This window comes from Clarias gariepinus, chromosome 13, assembly GCF_024256425.1.
Source record: "Clarias gariepinus isolate MV-2021 ecotype Netherlands chromosome 13, CGAR_prim_01v2, whole genome shotgun sequence".
In the NCBI taxonomy this organism is placed as follows: Eukaryota; Metazoa; Chordata; class Actinopteri; order Siluriformes; family Clariidae; genus Clarias; species Clarias gariepinus.
Genome location: NC_071112.1, coordinates 1104926 through 1127563, shown reverse-complemented (window position 1 = coordinate 1127563; position 22638 = coordinate 1104926). Strand labels below are relative to the sequence as shown.

General features: G+C 37.9%; 1 protein-coding gene across 2 annotated transcripts in view; it reads right to left on the bottom strand.

The window, feature by feature from the left end:
• LOC128535551 (palmitoyltransferase ZDHHC14-like) overlaps positions 1-22638 on the bottom strand; it is a 66898-nt gene that overhangs the window by 22848 nt on the left and 21412 nt on the right. For both annotated transcript variants that reach the window (XM_053509536.1, XM_053509537.1), the window contains exons 4-7: positions 6692-6850; positions 5935-6072; positions 1571-1619; positions 431-533 (exon numbers count right to left, since the gene is read on the bottom strand). In XM_053509536.1, the coding sequence (XP_053365511.1) occupies positions 431-533; positions 1571-1619; positions 5935-6072; positions 6692-6850 (449 nt within the window). The remainder of the gene's footprint in view (positions 1-430; positions 534-1570; positions 1620-5934; positions 6073-6691; positions 6851-22638) is intronic.

Sequence of the window (22638 nt, the reverse complement as noted above, 5' to 3'; positions counted from 1 at the left end):
CATGAAAAATTTAAGAAATGTATTTATTGCTTTGCTTTATAATACATTATTGAGGAAAATGTATCTGCATTACTGATGTGTTTGCATTATTGTGTTACAGCTGTGACTTTTTTGGTTTTAAGGATGTGCATGCTTGCTAATGCACGTGATGTCTTTACATTAAGGCTGTGACATGTTTATTTTATTTACGTGACATTTCTGCATTTGAAACAGTACTTTCAAATTCTGCAGAAATTACTGAGGCATTGCTAACTCTTTGAAGTAAGCACTGAATAAACAAAAAAAAAGGCAGAGCTGAATATGAACGCACGCTCGAGTTCCCTGCGATTTGTTTTTCCAAGAGATTTACACATGCATGATAACATGAAGAAACAATGCTGTAGAAAAGAGTTACACAGAATTAACTCTAACACAAACACTTATTACTCACATCTTCATTGGTGGTCTGATTGGATCCAATAAGGTATGTGTGGAAGCCTGAGAGTCCCACGATTGACCACACGGAGAAAAAGCACACGACGACCTCCAGCACGGTAAGCAATGGTCAAGGAAAGAGAAAAAAAACGTAAGGGGAAAAATGCTGCCTAACAAACTCAGAAATGTGCACTATGCCCTAATTATCACCTTCAGATTGCTGTGCATGCAAATGATGAGGACAGAGTGGACGAGTCTGCACATCTGATAATTCCCTGGCTAACACGCTGACCTGTGAAGCTGACAGACACTCATTTCTCGCTTTGCTTAACGTGTGAAAGTGGAACTGAGAGTCGAATATCTCATCAACAAGTGCTGAAAAAATTTATTGAATCCTAAGTTAAAAAAAAATTCAAAACGTATTTTAAGTCTACTGACAATGTTTCTGACATGCACTTATTGGAGATGACTCTTTATTATGGCTAAATCTCAAAGCGAGTTCTAGTGGCAGAAATTATGTTCTTTTTAGTCAACATATCGTAAATATTAAATATAAAAAACATTTGGTTCATACATTTGGTTCATTTCTGTAGGCAAATGTGATAAATGTCAACCTACAACTGTACTATAAGCTGCTCTTTGAGTCAGTTTGTAGAAGCCATTTCGCTTGTAAAACAGAATTCAAGAACAAGTTTCAGTGGACTAGTCAGATAGACTGTCAATCAATCACAAAACTGTGGATTTGTGACAAGTTCTCCACACAACCCAGTTTCTGTTTAATGCTGTTTGCTTACGTTGGATGCAACAATCACCATTTGCTTTTTTTTTCCCCAATCACAGAGAAGAGCTCTCATAAGCAATCCCTTTATTTTGCTGGTATTTCTAACACAGCTACAAAAATCTCATTTCATTTTACAGCGCTACAAATTCCAAAAACCCAAGACATCCAGTACCTATTCATTGGTAATCCTAAAACCGTAAAGACATACAGAGAGGGAACCGTGCTGTAACTGTAATAAGGTGCTATATAACTATAATACAACAACCAGAAGTGGTTTAAATTTACCACCAGCATTTACTACACAGCTTGAGGGGAAGTTTTCGGAGGCAATGAAAGGACGAAGCAAAAACGGACCCTTATGCTGTTAAAGGATATCTGGCCGGACTGTCTTTGAGAGCGTTGAGAAAACTGCTACTTTGGGATTCTGTCAAGAGAGAAAAGACAAGAAATAGTTTAATCAGCAATGAAGACTTATAGAATCTTATTCGATACAAAAAGTCCTCGACTTACAAACATTAAAGTTACGAACGGATCTACATTTGTATCATCGCATGTATTGTACAAAAAACAGACACTGCAATCACCAGATAAAAATATTTACAATTATATACAATATTTTCAGTGTGTAAGTATAAAATGTCTAAAGTCCAGTATATTGTATGTGTGTGTTTGTGTGTGTTGGGGGGTGGGTGCTAGAGAAATGAGTCGGTTTCACTGGTTTCAATGCGAATCAGTCCGGGAGGACGATGATAGAAAATATTTCTCCTGTAAAGCTGTCCTGATTGTGAATAATCCTAATTTCAGAGTTCACAGTCCAATACAGTGGAAAACAGCTCTGAGACACAATGGCGCCTGTTCAAGCGCACAGTAAACACCATGTAGCATTGTCCCCACCCCTAGACGTCTTCCCGAGTTTCCTTTAAACAAGGTGGAGCTGATCCTGCTGCAATCCCGTGGGATTTCCCTCGCGAAATTGAGGCGCAGTCTCACGAGAGTATAATGCAGAACAGAAAAAAACAAACCTGTGTTTTTTTAAGCTTTACATTAGATAGGATCTGTGTCAAAGGGGTCTAAGACTTACTTTGTCAGACTTACGAACAAATCAGACTTACTGACGGAACTCGTTCATAAGTCAGAAACTTGCTGTACTGTATTTATGGGAGGGGGAAAAAAAGCCAGCTTACCCTGTGTTCTCATTTTGATGTGCTCACATAAAATCTGAGTAAAATCTATGACCGAGTTTTATTGTCAGATAGGACAAAAAACAAACCCTCAAGCTGGCATTAAACACAGAATGTTTATGGTTATACAGAAAAGAATCTAATCTGGTGAATGATCTGTGATGTTGCGAGCAGTTTTTCCATGAAGTCACAACAGACACGGGTCACCGTTGGATCCCGCAAGCCATAACTGAAAATGTTAACTATGTGGGCTTTGTGTGTTTCTTTCGCTCATAAAGCACAACTATACGGGTTGCCTTCGCATGCTGTAGTTTATTCCAACTGTCCTTTACTTGAACTAAAAAGGCCAAACGTTCTCCAGCATGACAGGGACCTCAATGAGGATGTGGTCAGTAGGCGCAATCTGAAATGTGAAATTAATATAATAACAAATAAAGCTAAATTAATACATATTTGCTGTTTGTTGTACGTAGTAGGACATTTTTATGCTGCAGGTAATGCTGGGATGTTCCACTCGCTCTCACACTGCGGGGAAGAAACACTGCAGTCCGTTTAATGTAGTCAGAAGAACCGCTAAAGAAAGTAATAGCTTTATACAATCCTGTCATGACTAATACCATGTTAAATTTAAACTCATCTTAAAAAATTGAATCCATCAGTTCAATGGAAGTTATAGAAGGAGGCTGTACAGGTCGTCCTCAACTTATGAACGAGTTCTGCTCCAAGAGCACATTCATAAGTCTGATTTGTTTGTAAGTCTGACAAAGTGAGTTTTATATGCCTTTGACACAAATATACAACGTAAAGCATACCAATCCACTTGACTAAATCTGTCCCCTGTCCCCACACTGCCTTCATCATCTGTCCAAAAACCGCAACTGTGCCTAAGGAAAAGAATCTCAAACATCTAATATAACAGTGTTGTCTTTGCGGCTTCAAATCGCGAGAGAAATCCCGGATGCCATTTTGTCTTAGCTGTTTTCCACTGTATTGGACTGTGAACTGTTTTGTTGAGGATTTTCCGAAATTAGGATTATTCATCATTAACACCTTTACAGGACAGACATTGTGACAAACATAAACACACACACAAAATATACCGGACTTTAGAATTCACTTACACACTGATAATATTGTATCGAATTGTAAACATTGCTATGTAGTGCATGCGGTCTGTTCCCATCTGGGGAAATTCATAACTTGAATGTTCACAAGTCAGGAACTACATGTAACGAACTGTTCTGTTAGCAATAATAAAAATATGTATTTTAATAAGGCTTTAAATTTTTTTCCTCAGAATAAATCTACTCTAATTAAAAGGTTTGACTTCAAATGTTAACATTTCAAGCCAATTAACCCAGACAATTTTTATCCCCCTCCAATCGCACTAATAACTCTTAAGATCATGTGGCAGGAGTAAATTCTGTGTACTTACTAGCGAATTAACCTCATTATAGACTTATCGTCAATTCTTATTTCCTAGAGCTTTACAAAACACTACAGTTGCTCTTTTCTATTTAGTATTCACAATTTTTTTAAAGAACCTTGTAACCGTCTTTAGGCTAAAGCGTTGGTTATTTTATTAGTTAGGGGTTGGCAGGTGTCGTGGGATAACGAGGGCAGCTCCAGAGACGTGCTTTAATAAGGGGCCAAGTGTCAGGACCTAGGTGTTTCGGTGCTGGCGCGGTTCCATGTGAGGAAAGTGCTGCAAGTCGACCGTCTGAAGTGGGTTGCGCATTAGAAAGCTGGAAAACCCTCCGCAGATCTCGCACATGCACACACACTCTAAATCACCATCATGACGCAGCAACCTCGACTTGCGGCACGATGGGAGAAAACATTAAGCTGCATGGGATGTGGCGTGGGCGCTCATTACCGTCTGCGGTGAAGCTTGAATACGCCGGTGTAGAGCTTGATGAAGCGCACGTCAAGATGTAATTAGTGAGAACGGAACAAAAAAAAAAGAAAGAAAGAAAGAAAGGATGAGGCAGCGCTTGTATCGAATTCCATTACTGCTCTCACCAGTACACGTTGCTGACTAGAGCAATCTCTGAATTTACTACTGATGTCTTAAATTCTTTTTCTCATTGAACATTCACTAAATAATGCATGTGCAAATGCTTGGGTTGTTTAAGTGCTCTTATGTTCATAAAATTAAGGGTAAAAAAATAAAAAAAAAAAAAAAAAATATATATATATATATATATATATATATATATATATATATATATATATATATACACACACACACTAGGATGATTTTAACCAAGCTTTTCTTTTTATTTTGTGAATAAATTTTGTTGAGACAAAGACCATTGTTAAAAGCGCTATATAAATAAAATTGAATTGATATTTATTAATTAAAGTATCTTTTAGCTGCTGATGTTGAGGCGTCGCCACTGTGGACCATCCGATTCTCACACTTCTTGGCACAGATTTGATGTCGAATCCCCTTCCTGACGCCACCCTCGCATTTTATTCGGTCTCAGGACCGACACTACATGTACTGGCTGGGTAGTATTTCCGTGGGCAGGGGTGGGGGGCGTGGCAACCCACCAACAACGGCTCGAACCCAGGTGAATGGAACAGTCAGTAATTGGTGTGGCGAGATCTAAAAATTAACAACCAAGAGCCATCTGAGCCACCCCGCCCCACTCTTTTTTTTTATTAACGTAAATACGTAGATAAGAGACCTGTTACACAAGTAATGGCAATAAACACCTCACCAGCCAGATTGGTCAGAAAGTGTTTAATCATATTAAGGAACAGTATTTTAAATAAAAGGTTTATGTTGATTATAACTCGTTCCTGCTACTAAGGTTTGTTAGAAAAAAAGTTGTAATAGTAATGAATTACAAAGAACTTGGTATGACAGATATATTTTTTTAATTTCATGTGGAATACTATATCTCCACTCTCAGAAACACCAGGTGGTTTTATTTAAAGGTGAATAAACATATGATGTTTTTTAAAGTCAACAAGTTATCGTGTTAAATAATCGTGATCTCATCCATATCGTTCTAAATGATCGCGATTATGATTTCCGCCTGTTTATTTAACTGTATGAAAGTCACGAGAGAGGAAACGAGAGCAGCAACGACTAGGAAAAACTGGTGTGATGTAAATCATAGCCAGGAATAACTTGTTTTTACAGCAGTTTAACAAAACTTGAACAATAAAAAGTATCAAATGCGCTACTGTTCTTTAATAATAATATAAATAAATGTTGCATTCCTAAGGTATGAGAGAAATTAAACAAATTGTTATATAACTCACCTTCATGACGAGGTCCCACCCCCCCAAACATTGATTAATTTCCTATAACAACATGCTCTGTGGTGTTTATTCTTAGTAAATTTATTTCCACTAATGATCTCTAAAACAAGACCAGATCTAGTTGTTCTCACACACACACACACACACACACACACACACACACACACACACACACACACACACACACACACTCTGTCTGTGCTCATTACTCCCTCACTCCAGTCTGTTCTCCACAGCAGGGTAAATCAGGTCTCAAAGCCAAAAACGACCACGATCACTTACTCATGATTATGTGCGTGATGACGAAGGCGAAGATGAAGATGGTGAGGAAGGACAGCGACAGGATAAACATGTAGAAGAAGCGGTAGTTCCTCTTTCCGACGCAGTTCCCGACCCAGGGACAGTGATGATCGAAGCGGTCTGCGCAGAGGACGAGAGGAAATCTATTTTTATATTCAATAGCAGGCAAAGTGGGTTAAACTTAATCCAGTGCCGCGTCGCTTAGAGCTGCTACAGAGCACATCGATTAAACGTTCAGCCACTCGGATGGGCAAGAAGGGCAATTTAGGACCAAAAAAAGAAATAATAATAATTTTTTAAAAAGCGCATTAATGAGCAGAAGTGGACGAGGGGGGATTATGGACCAGAGTGTTTGTGCTTGTGACTTTTAACACGTATAATCAAGCAAAAAACGATTAATTTGTATTGCCTTTCTTTCTGATATTTTTTTTACTTAACAAAAACAACAACATTGATGCTATTACCATTGAACTTTATTATTGTCCAACACATGAAATAGAAACTGGCAACCAAAAAAATAAATCACAAACCATCAAAACAAATCATCCTTTCTCAAAAAGAGATTAAGGTTAAACCAAGAATGCATTTATATCTAAAAAAGTCAACAAACAAACAAAAAAAAAGTTCAGCAAGCCACTTCATACTGATCGTTCTTATCCAAGCGATTCTACCTAGCGTCTGCTTCGTCTCTGCGCGGTGTGTCGCTCAACATCACCCGCGTGCCAAAATAGCTACTCACCCACGCAGTTATCACAAAGGCTGCAGTGCGATGCTCGCGGTGGTCTGAAGATCTTACAAGTAAAACAGTACTTGAGCTTCACCATCTGTCCGTTAATAGTGACCTCTCTTGTCCGTGGAGGAGGGCGGTACCCGGTGGTACTGGAACCATTGGCGACGTCTGTTAGGAGGAGAGAAGATTAGCAGTGTTAAGAACATCTGGGGAATATTCATGTTCAAGATCAAAGAGGTCAGAAAAGTCAGGCTGTAGCTGATGATAAAATTAATATCTTTATGAATAATATAGTCTAATAAAGAGACTGTAATCGGCTCGAACCCGCTAAAAAAAGATGAGAGGTTTTCTATGGGTTAGTTTTAATCTCAGATGTCCTTCATGGTTCAGGTTCGTAGAGTTCAATATGCTTTGTAGACTTTTTTGACCAGAATTTCTAACAGCTCTCTGCACTAACAGCTAACAACAAAAAATGTTAAAATTCTAGTATGATTTAGGGTTGATTGGATAAGACGGACAGACGATATAAGGTGTAAAGTAGACTATATCCCTTATTTACATACACAGTGAATGTGACCATCATAAACAATATAAACAGGACAAACCAAGGGCGCAGGGAGACGAGTCTCACAGAGGAGAGAGAGAGAGAGAGAACATAAAACAACGACACTAGGCTGTATTTTAAGTAGCTAAACTTACTGCTAAACAAACAAAAAACATCCAACTAAGACTATACTAAGCTAACCAGTAATACAGGGGAGTGTCACTCGCCTTCTAACAAAATCATACGTCTAAACCAGGGGGCGGCGACACTCCGCCAATTTCTTCTCTCTGCTGCGGCTCCCTGTGGCTTTGTGGATTTTAATGTTTTTTATTTTAGTTCTTAATTTTTTTTTTTTCCTATGTAATTCCAAATTTAAGGATTATGGTGACCTTGTAACATCAAAATCAAATGCGATAAAAGAATGATGGTGTATAATTAAATTTCAGCTTTTTAATTTCATAAATACGAAGAGGACTCGAAATAGACATCGAGTATATTATTTGAAAGTAACCTTAAAGTTATTCCTTGGTACACGGGTGGAAGAGAGCACCGAGTAACATAAAAAAAGCCAACAGGCTAACGAGTGGAAGAAAGAAGCAAAGAGAGAGAGAGAGAGAGAGAACAAGAGAGAGAGAACAAGAAAGAGAGAAAGCAAGAGAGAGAGAGAGAGAGAGAAAGAGAGCAAACATTGACATGTAACACACAGTTCTGTGCACTGGTCTTGTACACTCGGTGTGTTCATTATTAACTCAATACAAAAAAACAAAACAACAACATCTAATTTCCAAACATTAGACTTCCAGTAAAAACAGTTAATCTTACATTAGGATCTCTGCAGATCAGAAATGAAAGCAGCATATTATTTAAAACAAAAAAAGCACTTTTTAAACAAAAACAAAACAAAAGGAAAGTTTCTGTGTTTTGCTGCGTGAGAAGTGAAGCAGGTGTGACGATTCCTCAGAAGGGCTCTGAGGCTGAGCGGTGCGTTTCCTTATAAAACTACACACACACACACACAGAGTATCTGCCTTTTAATATTTGTTTTCCAGTAGAATTATTTTTCTTTTGAAGACGTCGTTGCTCTACAGGACTTCAGGTGCCTAAGACTTTTTGCACAAATTTTTTAAAGTAAAAAGAGAGTCATGTACGAGGGTGAGTCAAAAATTATCCGCACTCTGGCTGTAGAATTAATTTTGATTAAACTTTACAAAATACATAATTTTTTCGACATAATCTCTTTGCCTTTCGATACACTTTGTCCGTCTGTCAACAAGCTTTCGTATTCCCTCATTAAATGTTTTAGTCTGAGCTGTGATCCACGAACGCACCGCTGTCTTCAGTTCTTCATCAGGAGCGAATCTTCCTCCTCGTAGTTCTGCTTTCAGGTGACCGAACAGGTGACAGTCTGATGGAGTGAGATCAGGACCATAGTGAGGAGCTTTAACACCTCAGAGTGTCGACAGTGTGGAGCAGAAGTGTGTGGACGTGCATCATCACCTGAGATCACGACCCCCTCGGATATCGGTCCTCAGTGTTTAATTCGGAGTTTAGTCTTTAGCTCTTAGGTTGTCTCCGTCCCAGACTCTCAGGCTCCGTTTACTCTCAGACTCGTAGTGATGACTCTGCGTCCCGTCACCAGTAATGATTCTCTTTAAGAAGCTTTCACCTTTTTTGGAGTATCGCTCCGGATTTTCTTTGCAGCTATCCAAACACTTCTGTTTATAAACAGAAGCGTTTATACACGGAAGATTATAAACAGAACCGTTTATACACAGAAGATTATAATCTTCCGTGTGTCGCACCAGGTACACCCTCAGACCACAAAATAACAATCAGAATCACCACACGCTGCTCTTGTTCAATGAAAATCACAAGTGGGACGTCCATAGTTGCTCGCACCGCAGTTACAAGTGAACTGATGTAACACGTCGACAACTGCACAGCAGCGACTGGGGAGACAGGAGGCTTGAATGGAAAGCGCTGATGAGACAGTGCAGCAGAGAGGGTTAAAATGACAGGAGTGCGGATCATTTCTGACTCTCGTATATAGTGGAGAGGAGTATATGATGTTTCCATCTGGATCTGTAAGAAGTCCGTGTACACTCACTAGCCATTAAAACTTCTGAATTTAATTAGTTTTCACTTTATAAAAAAGCATGGATGTGTGTATATTAAACGGATTTACATAATGCACTGGACATCAATACTGTACGTCTTAAGATAAATATAGACTTAATGGAGCCTCAGCACTCTCTCACTCTCTATTTCACTTTCTCCCAACGAATGTAACGTTACGCCAGATTCCACATTACATAGTGATAAAGACAGTGCTTTAAAGGACGGGTCACTTTGTACTTTCCTGTACATTTTCATGTGTGAATGAAGGCGTTTTAGTGCTTCATCCAAACAAAATAAAGATTATTTACCATATTTAGCTGAAAGAAGGTGAAAGATGCAATACTTGATGTCGGTCTTATGACTATTTAACGCAACCAAATAAAGTATTTTTTCTAACTCCAAAATTGTTCCAATAGTTTTGCTCACCTAAAGAAACTGGTTCTCTTTGTTTAAACAAATCTAGATCTCTAAATATTAGGATTTTTTTTTTTTATTGTCTTGTTCATCTTTTGATCCTAAACTCAAATGTGTTTCGTGATGCGCAAAAAACACAAAATCGGCCTTGCTGTTCCAATACTTTTGGAGGAAACGTATACATGTTTACATCACGATCCAATGTTATTTCTTTACAATTTTACACAGACTTTATGTAAAAAATAAAATAAAACATACACACACCCATGAGCATTGCTCTCACTCCTATTGGACGAAAACCAAACCAAATTAAACTTTACATTTACACTGTCGATAAAATCCTTTTATCTTCTTCCCTAATGTCCCAAGGTTTCAACAGAATCAGTCTGATAAAATAAAATTTTGATTACTTCCAGAAATTGAACCAACCTAGTGCTGGGATTTCGTTCACCCGCCTTTATCTTTGATCACACGCACACAAACGCTGCGGTGACCAGTTAAAGTGTGTAAATGATTCCTCATGATCCTTTTTACAATTTGAGTCCTAGAATATGTATCACTGAAAAAGAAACCCTCCACAGATGTGATGACCTGGTGATTCAGTACATTCAGGTGGTCAGCTGACTTCATTTTATTGCCCCATAACGTTACTGAGTCTAGACCTGAGTAACTGATCAACCCCAGATCATAACACTGTCTCCAGAGGCTTGTACAGTGGACACTATGCATGATGGGAGCATCGCTTCATGTTCTTCCCTTCTCACCCTGACACGCCCATCACTCTGGAATAGACTAACACCCCTATCTCACATATGCGGTTTCGTGCGGTGGCCGTAAGTACGGTTCATCATAATTCACCTCGAGTTTTGGGGCCATGAGTAGGTTTCCATTTTTCCACACAGAAAATTTTACGTTTCATTTTTTTGGCAGTCTTCGCAGCCCGTCCAGAACTTTGCGGAACATCGGCAGGCAATCACGGCGGCTCACCGCGAGTCAAACCTCACAGTTGAAATACGGGTATAATACTCATCAGGTCACATGACCTTTTTCTATCGCTCCAAAGTCCTATTAAACATACAGTAGCTCCCTGTTTCTAATCCTTACTGTCCTATTTTTATTTAATCAAGCAACTTCTAGTGTTTAAATGATCTTCATTCATAATTTCTTTTGAAGCCAGATTTCCTTCTCAAAGTTAACAGTTCAGAATAACGTTCAGGGTCGGAATATTCAAATCCTAACTCCAGTAATGTCAAATCTCTTTACTTGAGGCTGATAATTTGACTTTTCAGAAAACGCCAGTGTAATTTATTGCTAGAGTTGTGATTAAAAAGGAGTAATAATTAAAAAAATCCATACAATATTACACAGTTGTGTCTCGGTAGGATTTTCAATAAAATAAATAAATCAGTCATGCCTCAAGCGTGCACTGGAGTGTCTCTTGAGGGGGCGTGTCTGAATCACAGGGCTTTTCATCTCCCTGTTCCAGCACATTAAACGTTATATTCTCTACTACAGAGTTCCCAGTCGCAGAGTTATTTACTTCAGCCCCGTGACCAAAGCTATATTTATACCCGACACCATACACATACTTTATTATATCTGTGTTAAAGACTGTAATGAACGATGCAAGATGTTCCGCTGTACGATGCTACACTCCTACAGATATTGTGAACAGAATGACCGTCCTTATGGGATGATGTCATGGGACGATGATGTTTCCTGATTCAGCTCATCCTGCTGCTCATAAAGCATTCATCACTGCTTTCAGTTCATAAACTGAATATTCATAGACATACAGTATGACATCGTTCCATGTACATTCTGCATGACATTACGAGCGGCGCTAAAACTCGACAGTATGATGATAAAGTGTACACACGCACCTTTTCTTCCCTCCATTAAGCAAACAGTTCTGCAATTATATTGAATCATAGAGTCATTAATGCCCATGTGAAACGGAGAGAGTGATTTTATACAGTAAGTTCCCTGGTGCAGGCGAGTGTGTGAGTGTAATAGATATTAAAAACGTTGGGCAGCAGGTGGAGACTGTAGGTGTGAAAACAGAGACCACGGTGAGAGAAAGAGAGGGAAAAAAAAAATCAATTCACAGTGTAGTTTTTCTAGCCCATCCTGATCAATGCACATTGTGTTCTCTTTATCTGTGAGGCACAATTGATCTCCCTCTCTTTCCCTCTCTTTCAAGCTTTCTTTATATTTCTGCTGTCAGGATTCGAACACAAAGTAACAGACTGTGTAGGAGGTGACAAGTTCCCTCGAAAGGCAAATCCAAAAGGAAATAAAATAAAACGCTGCATTCTTTAATTACTGATTAACACCATATATTAAGCCTCAAGCAAACAAAAAGCAAATTCCGAGCAGATCTCAGAGTGGAGTCTCATGACTGACTCCAGCACCAATGTACTCTCTCACAGCTTGAGAAACACCTAACTACTGCAAGAATATGCAATCTTAACACTATATTGTATTTCGAAAAATAAACAAATAAACAAATAAATAAATAAATAAATAAATAAATAAAAAATAGTAACTTATGAAGTCTTATGAACGTGCTCCTGGAAAAGAACTCATTCATAAGTCGGATTAGTTCGTAAGTCCGTCAAAGTGAACCATATACACCTTTGACAGAAATGTTTAACGTAAAGCATAAAAAAAATCTTTTATAAAGAGCCTGAAAGACATCTGGAGGGAGGGACCATGTTACAATGTGACAATGTTTGTAAGTCGGGGACTTACTGGGTATAATAAACTCACAAAACGCTCGATCAATGATGAACAAATCAATAGCTGCAGTGCTCGGGCCGGCCCAGGCTATCGTTGAAGATCTGCTAGGCATTTAAGTTTATAATACTGATTGTTATTTAATCACAACTGTCTGGTGGATCAGTAAATAAGTCCCCCTTGATTAATATTCATTGTGCATCTTTGTTTTTTTTTTTATCAATGTGTCTGCTTGTGTCCTGCAGTGGGTTGGCACCGCACTCCGAGTATACAAAATCTAAAATTTGTACTGATGAAAAGTGCCAACAGATATTTGACTCCGTCCTCTGGTCCAGGATCACAGTCCTCCGTTTCTGTACTACAGCTGCATGGAAAATTCAAGAAAAGAAAGTTACAAGTAACTTGTAGAATGTTGAGTTTTCATGCTTTTTGCACAATTAAGAATGTAAATGTTCAATTTCCCGCATAGTTAGATTAACCGTGTTTTCAGGAAGTTCGGCTGGCGTCACCTCAGTATTTCCATCTGCGTTCCTTGCATCGCCTTCCCACTCAGTTTTCAACCATGAATCTACTCTATGTCCAAATCATAGGTCATGTGGACTTGAGGGTAGCGAGTGATGTAATAGACAAACTAAAATCTAATTTGAGGAGGTACTGTACATACAGCATCTAGACTGACGCACAGCTTTAGCACAGCTCTGGGTGCTCAGTGAGGTTGAGGTCAGGGCGCTGTGCAGGTCACTCAAGATCTTCCACTCCAGCATCAACAAACCATGTCTCCATGGCCGTGACAGCTTCCTTGAGCTAAAACACATTTGTGCCGATTAGTCACAATGAAGGAAAACTGTAAAGAAGGAACCACGTACGGGTGTGATAGTCAGGTGTCCACAAAAAAGTTAATGCACATCTCTTATCACAGTTAGCAGTGCTTGTTGCTAACAAAAGTTTGTCAGAGTCCGAGATTTCCCCCTAATCTGTAGCTCGATCTCATTCAGGCTGAGCTTCTCACTTCCTCGTTCGGTCGACCGTGTCAAACTTCATCTTCATTATATTCAGCAGGACGCTATTATGAGAGTAAAAATGTTTCCATTTCAGCCACCATCCTCCAACAGCGATGGACAAATGAGCAGCCCAGGCCGAGGAGTTTCCATATCCAGGCTGTTCGATTTATACTCTTACAACAATATTAGAGCAGCACCGACATTAAAAAACCTTTAAATTCAGACTGGAAAGTTCACCACTTTTCACACGCTTTGACATCTGGCCGAGAAAAAAATCCTCTTTATTCTTTTTCTTTTATTATTTATTTTACTTTTTAAGTTACTTTTATTGATTACTTAAATAATTTTTTTTCTATTTTTGTTTTTCATTTTATTACAGTTTTTATTAACTGTCACAAACTGATTTTATTTGCTTTTTACATAGTTAAGTAAAAAAAAAATTGGTGTTTAATCCTGGTTGATTTTGTTTTTTTTTCTCTCATTATTGTACAGCACTTTAGTCAACTTCGGTCGTTTTTTTAAACGTGCAAACTAAATTATTATCAGAAGCAAGTTAAGAGAAAAACAAAAACTCTGACATTCTGTTTGGTGTGACTCATCAGGAGCTGTGTTGAAAGAGGAGACTGATCACACACTTGTTTTCAGACTGTAGCTTTGATATGCCCAGTGAGCGAGATATTAAATTTTTAACTTGTCCACCTTTGATCCTGACGGAGTACAGGCTTTATTTTATCCACTGCCGTAAACAGTTAAGTTTTAATTAAAAGACGGCACAGAGAGTGGAATGTAGTTACTTCAGGGAGTAAAAGAAGGTAAATGAGGCTAATGAGTAGAGACGGCAGTTTATCAGGTTTTTAAAAAAAAAATTTTTTAAGAGATTTAGGATGAAACAATATAGTTTGATTTGGCGTTGTTGATCCATGAATCTTGCCAACGTTTAGATCTCTCCTTTACCTCACTCCTCACACAGACATAACATTACATTTAAACGTCAAAAAAGTCTAATACTCTAGGTCAATCTTTACATACAAAAATACTCATCTTAATTTTTTTTTATTTAAAAGCTTATGTATCAAAGGCAGTGCTTCTCACAGGTCTGAAATATACTTTATAGGATTATATACAGTATAGGGTTATATGTAGTGCACAGGATTGTGCAACCTAGGGAATAGGATGAACTGAATTTTATTCAATTTTAACCAACTATATAAACATGACTTAATAAATAAAATAAAATAATAAATAAGTCACATAGGCAAAGAAATGGCCTACCTGTTTATTCTGCTAGCGCGTAAGGGAAGTGTCCGCTACTAGTTAATCAATCGCGGATAGCAGATGGACAGATTTTTTTAAAGTGTCTGAAACTATACTCTGTGTGTGGGGAAAGATTAAAAAGCACTGAGCTTATATTAGCTCACAGTAGCTTTTTTCAGTAATCTCTCTCTCTCTCTATCGATTGTGAACATGCCGTTTTCATCTCCTGGTTCAGACACCTGTAACGCTATTAAGCGTGTCACAAGGGAAACACAATTACACATGATTGTCAGCATGTCGCAAAACTCCTGTTTCAGACATTACACACCACCGTGGTTAGGTCACGCAAAGCAATGCAGAAATGTAGTGAAGTACAGTGAAAAAGTACAGCTGTTTGTTTTAGGATGTAGTCAGGTAAAAGTAAAAACTATCTTTTATTACAACTGCTCAAGTACTGTAAAGTACAGATACTTGTACCTGATATATTTACTTGAGTACAGTACTAGGTAAATTTACTTACCTACCTTACAACTTTGGTTGTGAAGGAAATACGACCTGCAAAATATTTTCCAGCACAGCAGTATCAGCGTTGGAAACTGCATTTTTACTTAGTATTAATCTCTCTCTTTCTCTGTCACTCAGAGAGCTTAACAGCCTTCCTCAGTAGAAAACTTCATCAATTCGTGCAGACCTGCTGTAATTTTTGTCCTGTTTACATTTTTATTGTTGTATTTAACTAACTGTCTTTCTGAACAGCTGAAGGAGCATTCCCAAAGATAGGCGTGTATTTATTTTTCATTTCCGTATACTGCAGCATGTTTCAAAGAGATTGAAACCCCGGTGTTTTTATTTTTTTTAATATTTGATAGCCTCGGTATAAATGATTCCATGCCGAGGGCAACGATATTCAGTCTGAAAAATACAGAGATATGATTTTTGCTTTATATCACTCTCCTTTAAAGGGAGACTGATGAACAGGACAGTCACAAAGGAAATGCTTGCTCTGAGTCAGTGCACTGAATCCATCAAAGCCTGTACTTCCTTTTTGCCTTCTTTCTCCATCTGCTGTACTTCACTTTCTGTACAGTCAGTGAGAGCTCTGTTCACTTCAGTCTGTGCAAAAGGACAAAAGATAACGCACCATGCACAGAAATACCGACCATAAAAACAGAAAACAAAGGAAACAGTGTAGAAATATTGAAATGAGAAAACGGTTTTACTATTTGCCTCAAATTTAATCATCAGATAAATAATAAGATAATTGGTAACACTTATTTAAATTTGTTTTTGTGACCCTTTTTAAAAAAAATAATCCGCCCCATTATAAGTAATATTTAAAAATCATCACCACCAACGTGTTGAATACTTTATTAATTAATTAGGAAACAAACAACAGTGTCTCGTCTCTGGGAACAGCTCCAGCTGCAAGGACAACCTAAGATCTATACTAAATGTAATACAAGTCATCCCCGGCTTACAAATGAGTTCTGTTCTGGAAGAGTGTTCCTAAGTCGGATTTGTTCTTAAGTCTGACAAAGTGAGTCTTGTACACCTTTGACACGAATATACAGTACAATGTAAAGCATACTGATCCCCTTGACTATATCTCTGTCCCCTTTTCCAAAACTGCCATCTTGTGACCAAGAACCATAACCGCGCCAAAGAAAATGAATCTCGCGCGTCAAACATAACAGTGTTGTCCCTGAGCCATTAAATCGCAAGAGGAATCCCAGATGCCGTTTTGTCTTAAAGCTGACCTTAGACATTTTACACACTGAAAATATTGTGTCTAATTGTAAATATTGGTATTTGGTGCATTGCAGTGTCTATTTTTTGTATGATATTGTATGATATATATGCTACTTCCATGATTTGTTTACATCTATGAATGTTTGTAGAACAGCGGTCTGTTTGTATCTGCGGAAAGTAACCTTGAATGTTCATAAATTGGGGACGACCTGTATTAATTTAAGCATGGACTGACTCAAAGTTCAGTCTGCCAAAAATAAAAATAAATAAATAAATTAGTGTCAAACTGCTGTGGAAGTTAATTTATACAATTCATAATGGCTGACGTTAGCGTGTGCCGTAACAACTACTTTTCACCCTGAGTCACAAGACACTTCCTTGTCGATGATTATTTTCCCATAACATTATGTCGCATTGTGTTTTATTCACCATTTCATTTGTGTTTGAAACCCCTCAGCACTACTACATCTTAAAAAGTATTATCTTTCTGTTTTACTAATCACGCTCTCTGTACACTCTGGTGACATCATTACGAGTACACCAGGAGATCCGAGCAGTCAGTTTGGCACTAATTCCGTCTCGAACGCCATCAGAGAATAATCCGTGTCAATATTTTAGTAGGTGGATCTGAATCTGAGCCAGAGCAAGCGCAGTTTGTGGCTAAGTGGCTTCTCTTCTCTTTCAGCCATTATTTACATATTGACACAAAACACTACGCCAAGTCTCACTGACGAAATTATCCCGAGCTCCAAAGTGCAGGGATCAGGAGGTTTCACAGCAATAACTGAGCACACACTCCGCTCAGACAGGGATTTTGCTCCCTTTTCAGCAGCACACACACACAAATGCTTCTAAGTAGAGCGACTTTAAAAAGGAGTCAGTTTTATGACATTGGAATGTTGGCGTAAATGTGAAAGTGTCCGTCTCTAAACAAATTCGACGAGCAGACTCCTTTCAGTTCAGTTATCAGGGGGTTTGTCAGAGTTCTGCAAAACAAAAAATGCTAAATATATAGTTAGGTTTACATTCAATACTCAATACTGCGGCCATAACACGCTCTAGTCATTATAAATCTCTGTGCCTAATGCACTGCATGTGTCGGCCAAACCATTTTCCCTTAATTAAATTAAGTGTGAGCAGATGACCAAAGATCTATTCACAATCACGAACATCAACACGTTACACACTCCTCATTTCCTTATATGTTGTTTCCAACGACTCAGGACTTGAATAGTTCTCAAGGCTTCCTGAAGGATGTTTTATTGTCTTTCATTATGTCCACTCCAGTCGCTACCTGATCAGTTTCAGAGGAATGTTTTTTTGTTTGTTAAGCCACACAGTAACCTATTCAAGTTTTAAAAATCATCCAACTTAAGTCCAGACCCAGTGAGAAACAGGTGCAGATAATGACAGACGATCAGACCGGCGATTAGTAACTGCTGATGCTTAATGTTAGAATAGACGAGAGGGAACTAGTCTCAGACCTGTTCATTACACACACTTACACTAGTCTCAAAACACTGTAAGCGCAAAATAGTCGAGAAAATTAGTACGTTAGAAGCCGCACACGTGTGTTTTGAGACTTTGGAGGCCGTACAAACATCTGCGTTTCTTGATAATCCTATTGTGTTCAATTTGATTTAAAGGTAAATGTTTAACTTTTGTATTTTAAATTATTTTGTAGTGTTTAAATGCTGCACTTAATTTATCATGAATTTTTTTTTTTTTTTATGTTTAAAATTGTAACAAAATCGGAGGGAAAATGTAAGGTTTTTTTTTTTTTCAGGAAAAAACTAATCTAATCTTTTAATAGTATCCACACTGAGGTATCGTGATATCGAATCTGGAGGTGACAAGTGATTTCCGCGCTAGTTGCTACTACTTTTTGGTTTATTCAAAAATGTCTTACGGATCAACACTGAAAACATGACACTGAACTGTTTAACCATGTAAGTGGATCTTCGTCTGAAATTGATGTCTGACCTCCTTTGCATTATATGATAAAAAAAAAAAACAGAAATTCCATAATAAACTTGTAAATTTTAGAAGAATTTGTTTTGCAAAATAAACTGCAGGTTACAAAACATGCTTATTATCACAAAGTGTCTCCTTAATCACTGTTCTGTGGTCCGGCCTTACAACATCAGGACACAACCGCGGTTCTGCAGTGCTGACAGACTTATTTATAAATGACTTCAGTGCTTTTGTCTTGTCTGGAATGATTCTTAACACAAAGTATTAACACATGGCAGCCTTTGAACTTGAGACCACAGAGAGATCATGTGTTTCCTACTCGCAGCTTCAGCCAGATTCATGCTGGAACTCCAGAGGTCAGAGGAATTCAGTCTGAAATACTGCAATACAGAATACAAGACGTTCATGTAGTATGTGTGTGTAAGCGTGTGTGCGCGCGTGTGTGTATTTACTTCAGGTTTTCTAGATAAGAGAGGTCTGATGCTACAATACCTCAGATGAGCACTCTTTACAGCCGTGATGAGGAGAAAATCATCTCAGAGTGAACACGAGCTGTGAATAAACGAGAGCAGCAGCAGGTCACATGGAGCATTTCACTCCTGCCAGCCAAGAACAGCAATCTGAGGCTGCAGAGAAAACCATCTCACAGAAACTCAACTCACAGGGAGAGACAGAAAAAAAAAGAAAAGAGAAAAAAAAGGAAAATGTCCAATCTCAAACTGGATATTTTTGGGGACTTGGCAGCATTTGGAGTAAAAACTCTAGAGATTCGCGTTAAAATCCCACAAAATGGATCAGCAGTTTCTGGAACGCCGGTCCATCTGGCACTACGGCCAAAAACGGAGAGATAACGTTTTTCATTATGCTGGTGTGTGATGTGAACATTAACAAAAGCTCTTGACCTGTACCTGCTGTAACAATCATAACTGCCAGTTGGAGTAGAACAAAACTACAAAAACCAAAAAGAACAAACAAAACAAAACAGACACACAAAAACGAAATAAATAAATTAGAGGCTTAGTATTAGTGCTTTCATCCTTATGTTTTCTGTAGTAATAGTATTACTAATATAGATATTAGTTTCTACAGTATTTCCATACTCATTTACATGGACCTGTATGGTGGACGCTAATATGGAAGAGAACGTTACAGAGTAGGTTTTGAGCACAAAAAATGCTTCTGTGATGTATTGTGAGTTTTTGTGCGTGTGTGGAAATATGCATTTTTTTAAAGCATTTTTTTTCACATTTGAGGCAATAACATTGCAGTTCCTCTATGATTCTACAGGTGGTGCACTCTAAACTACTCACACATTGGCAGGCAGCACAGCGCCCTGGTGTGGTAGGAGCAAATTATTTGTTTGTTTAAAATTATAACCTCCCCCTTGGTAAAGCATACCAATTCCCATCCTCCACACAAAAACTGTAACTGCGTCTAAGACCATGAATCTCACACAGGTGAAATGGTAAAGTGTTGCGTCTGTGCCTTTAAATCGCGAGAGGAATCTTCAAAGCTGTTTTCCACTGTATTGGACTGTGAACTCTTGTTTTGTTGAGGATTTTCTAAAATTAGTATTATTCTCCATCAGGACAGCTTTACAGGACAGACATTTTCTATCCCCGTGCTCCCGGAATGATTTATTAAAACATTTTATACATTCACTTCCACACTATATATTATAATATAAGGAAATAAATATTGGTATCTGGTGCAATGCAGTGTCTGTTTTTTTGTACAATTTAGGTGAGCTACTTCCACTACTTGTTCCTTATCTGCCAAAATTTGTAACTCAAATATTCATAAGTCGGGAACTGTACACCATAAGGATATTTAAGGTTACCAAGAACGAAATGCAATATGAAAATACTACATTCTCAACACTTTAAGCAGCAGGTTGGGTAAGCAGCAGAAAAGCATTGCTAAACAATAAAACACAGAGGAGGGTTTAAGTCTTTGTTTTCCAGACCACTGTAAGGCTGGATGTCTTTACAAATAAAGAAGGCCATGGCATCAACGAGCATCTTTAAATGAGTGAAGCTGCTAGCCAGCAGGGAATGAAATAAAGTTGCAATACTTTGCTCACCGCTCTCAAGGGTGTAGTAGCCGGAGATGACTCAGAACCCGAGGCACGAGCAGACGGCAGCAAGAGCACATCGTGTCACTGCTTCAGGTGAGTTATAAGGTTAGGTGTGCCGCCTGTGTACTGTATATACGCTTAGACTCCTCTATGCTTGTTGTTACTTTATCGTAAAAGGAGGTCTAATTTAGAAATAATGCTAAAATATTAAATTACCGAGTCTGTCATGTTTCTAAATAAATGCAGAAAACATCTAATAACCAAATAGATTTGATTTTATTGATTTGAACATCAGACGAATCTCCAGTTCTTTCCAAAATGGCATTGAATGACAGCTGCTCTGCCGATACACTCCCATCACACGTGTGTTAATGCAGGGACACAAAGTGTATAGAGGAATAAAAGAATTTATGGAGAGATTCTTTTGCAAAACAATCAACTCTAGGGTGGTGATAATTCTGACTCACGCTTGTTGATTATTTCTCCTTAAGAGCAAACCTGCTGTGTTTTATTTCCTACTAGCATTAGTATGTGTTGTTGATGGTTAAAGAGTTTGTTGAAATAATTAAAAGGTTAAAGCTAAAAATAATCTGATGAGTTTTAATGAAATCAGCAAAGTCAAAGAAATCATATTCTGTAAGGTTGAATACCTTACACCTTGTTTACACCAAGTTGTGCTTCTTTCGTCGTCAGACAAATACACTCTCTATTTAAAGTAGATTATTACATCCACTATGTTTTATCTCATAGTGGCGCTTCACATTACTGCTATTTATGTAAAGCTGTAGCTATTGAATATTTTAGTAATCGAGTATTCTACTAAAAAAAATAAATCAATTAATCAAGTAATCGGATTGCTTAATTATTACTTAATTTTGCTTAATTAAACAGCAATGTAAAAGATATAAGTAAAAAAAAATGTTTTGGTTTTCTTTTTAGAAAAAACTACTTTTATTTTTTAAATGCATACAGCATTTTGTCAAAAATAAACATCGTCAGTATTCACAATACAAGGAATAGCTTAAAATTAAATAAAATGAATTAAGTGCATTACAGTGTCATACATTCTTATTTTAAAGCCTTTTCTCAGATGTAAAAACGAAAAAAGGTATTTCAAATGACTTTAAGACATGTAAACTTTTATATTGCTTATTTTATAATAAAAATAGTTTTGTGTAATTTTTCATCATAAACAATATTTATTCAGTGTAAACATTTTTGTATTAAATGATAAATCCCTGCAAAATAAATGGCACAAAATAAACATCATACTATATTATATGAGAATTTGCATTATGTGTCTTAATTTTCGTGTATTAATTTGTCACGTGCCTAGGGTTAATTATACTAGTAATAATATATTTGATAAAAATAAATTTTTTTTTTTTTTTGGTGTCCTAATACATTTGATTGGGATTATGTAGGGGGGGGCAATCCGTGGCAGGGGGGCATTTTAGCGCAACACACACATTACAAAAATGATACGAAAAACACTACGTTGTGCAACTTAACTTCAGAACTAAAAGTTTCAAAATTTACGGCTCAGGCATAACATAAGCCTTTACTGACAATTTCGGTCATTTCTCTTGGCTCGCAGAGATTTTTTTATTTATTTCTCCCTTCCATTTTGCAGCCCGCAACAGAACACTCCCTCAAATCAATACACAGCTAACTGTTTGCGCCACTTGGCTCTGTTGAGTGACGCGTACAGCCACGCTCACCTCAAGGGCAAAAGCGCTATATTCGTCTGTGAGGTAACCTGGCAGAAAAAGCCTCCGAGTGGCGCAGTGGTAAAGTGCTCGCCCTATCATCCGGATATCGCTAGTTCGATTCTCGGGTGATGCTGTAACCTCTCGTAGCCGAAGGCCTAGAAAGATCGACTAGTCAGATTGGCCGAGCTCTCTCAGAGCTCTAGTTTTCCGTGAATATACAAAGTATGCGAAACACAAACACACACAGCATGGCTTACTCCAAAAACAGGCAAGTAGACTATGAAAACTGAATCTTTAAAGATGGATAGACAGATCATTGCATGTTTTTTCTTCATGACGAAAGTCAGATTGGCCGAGTGCTCTTAGAGGGGAGG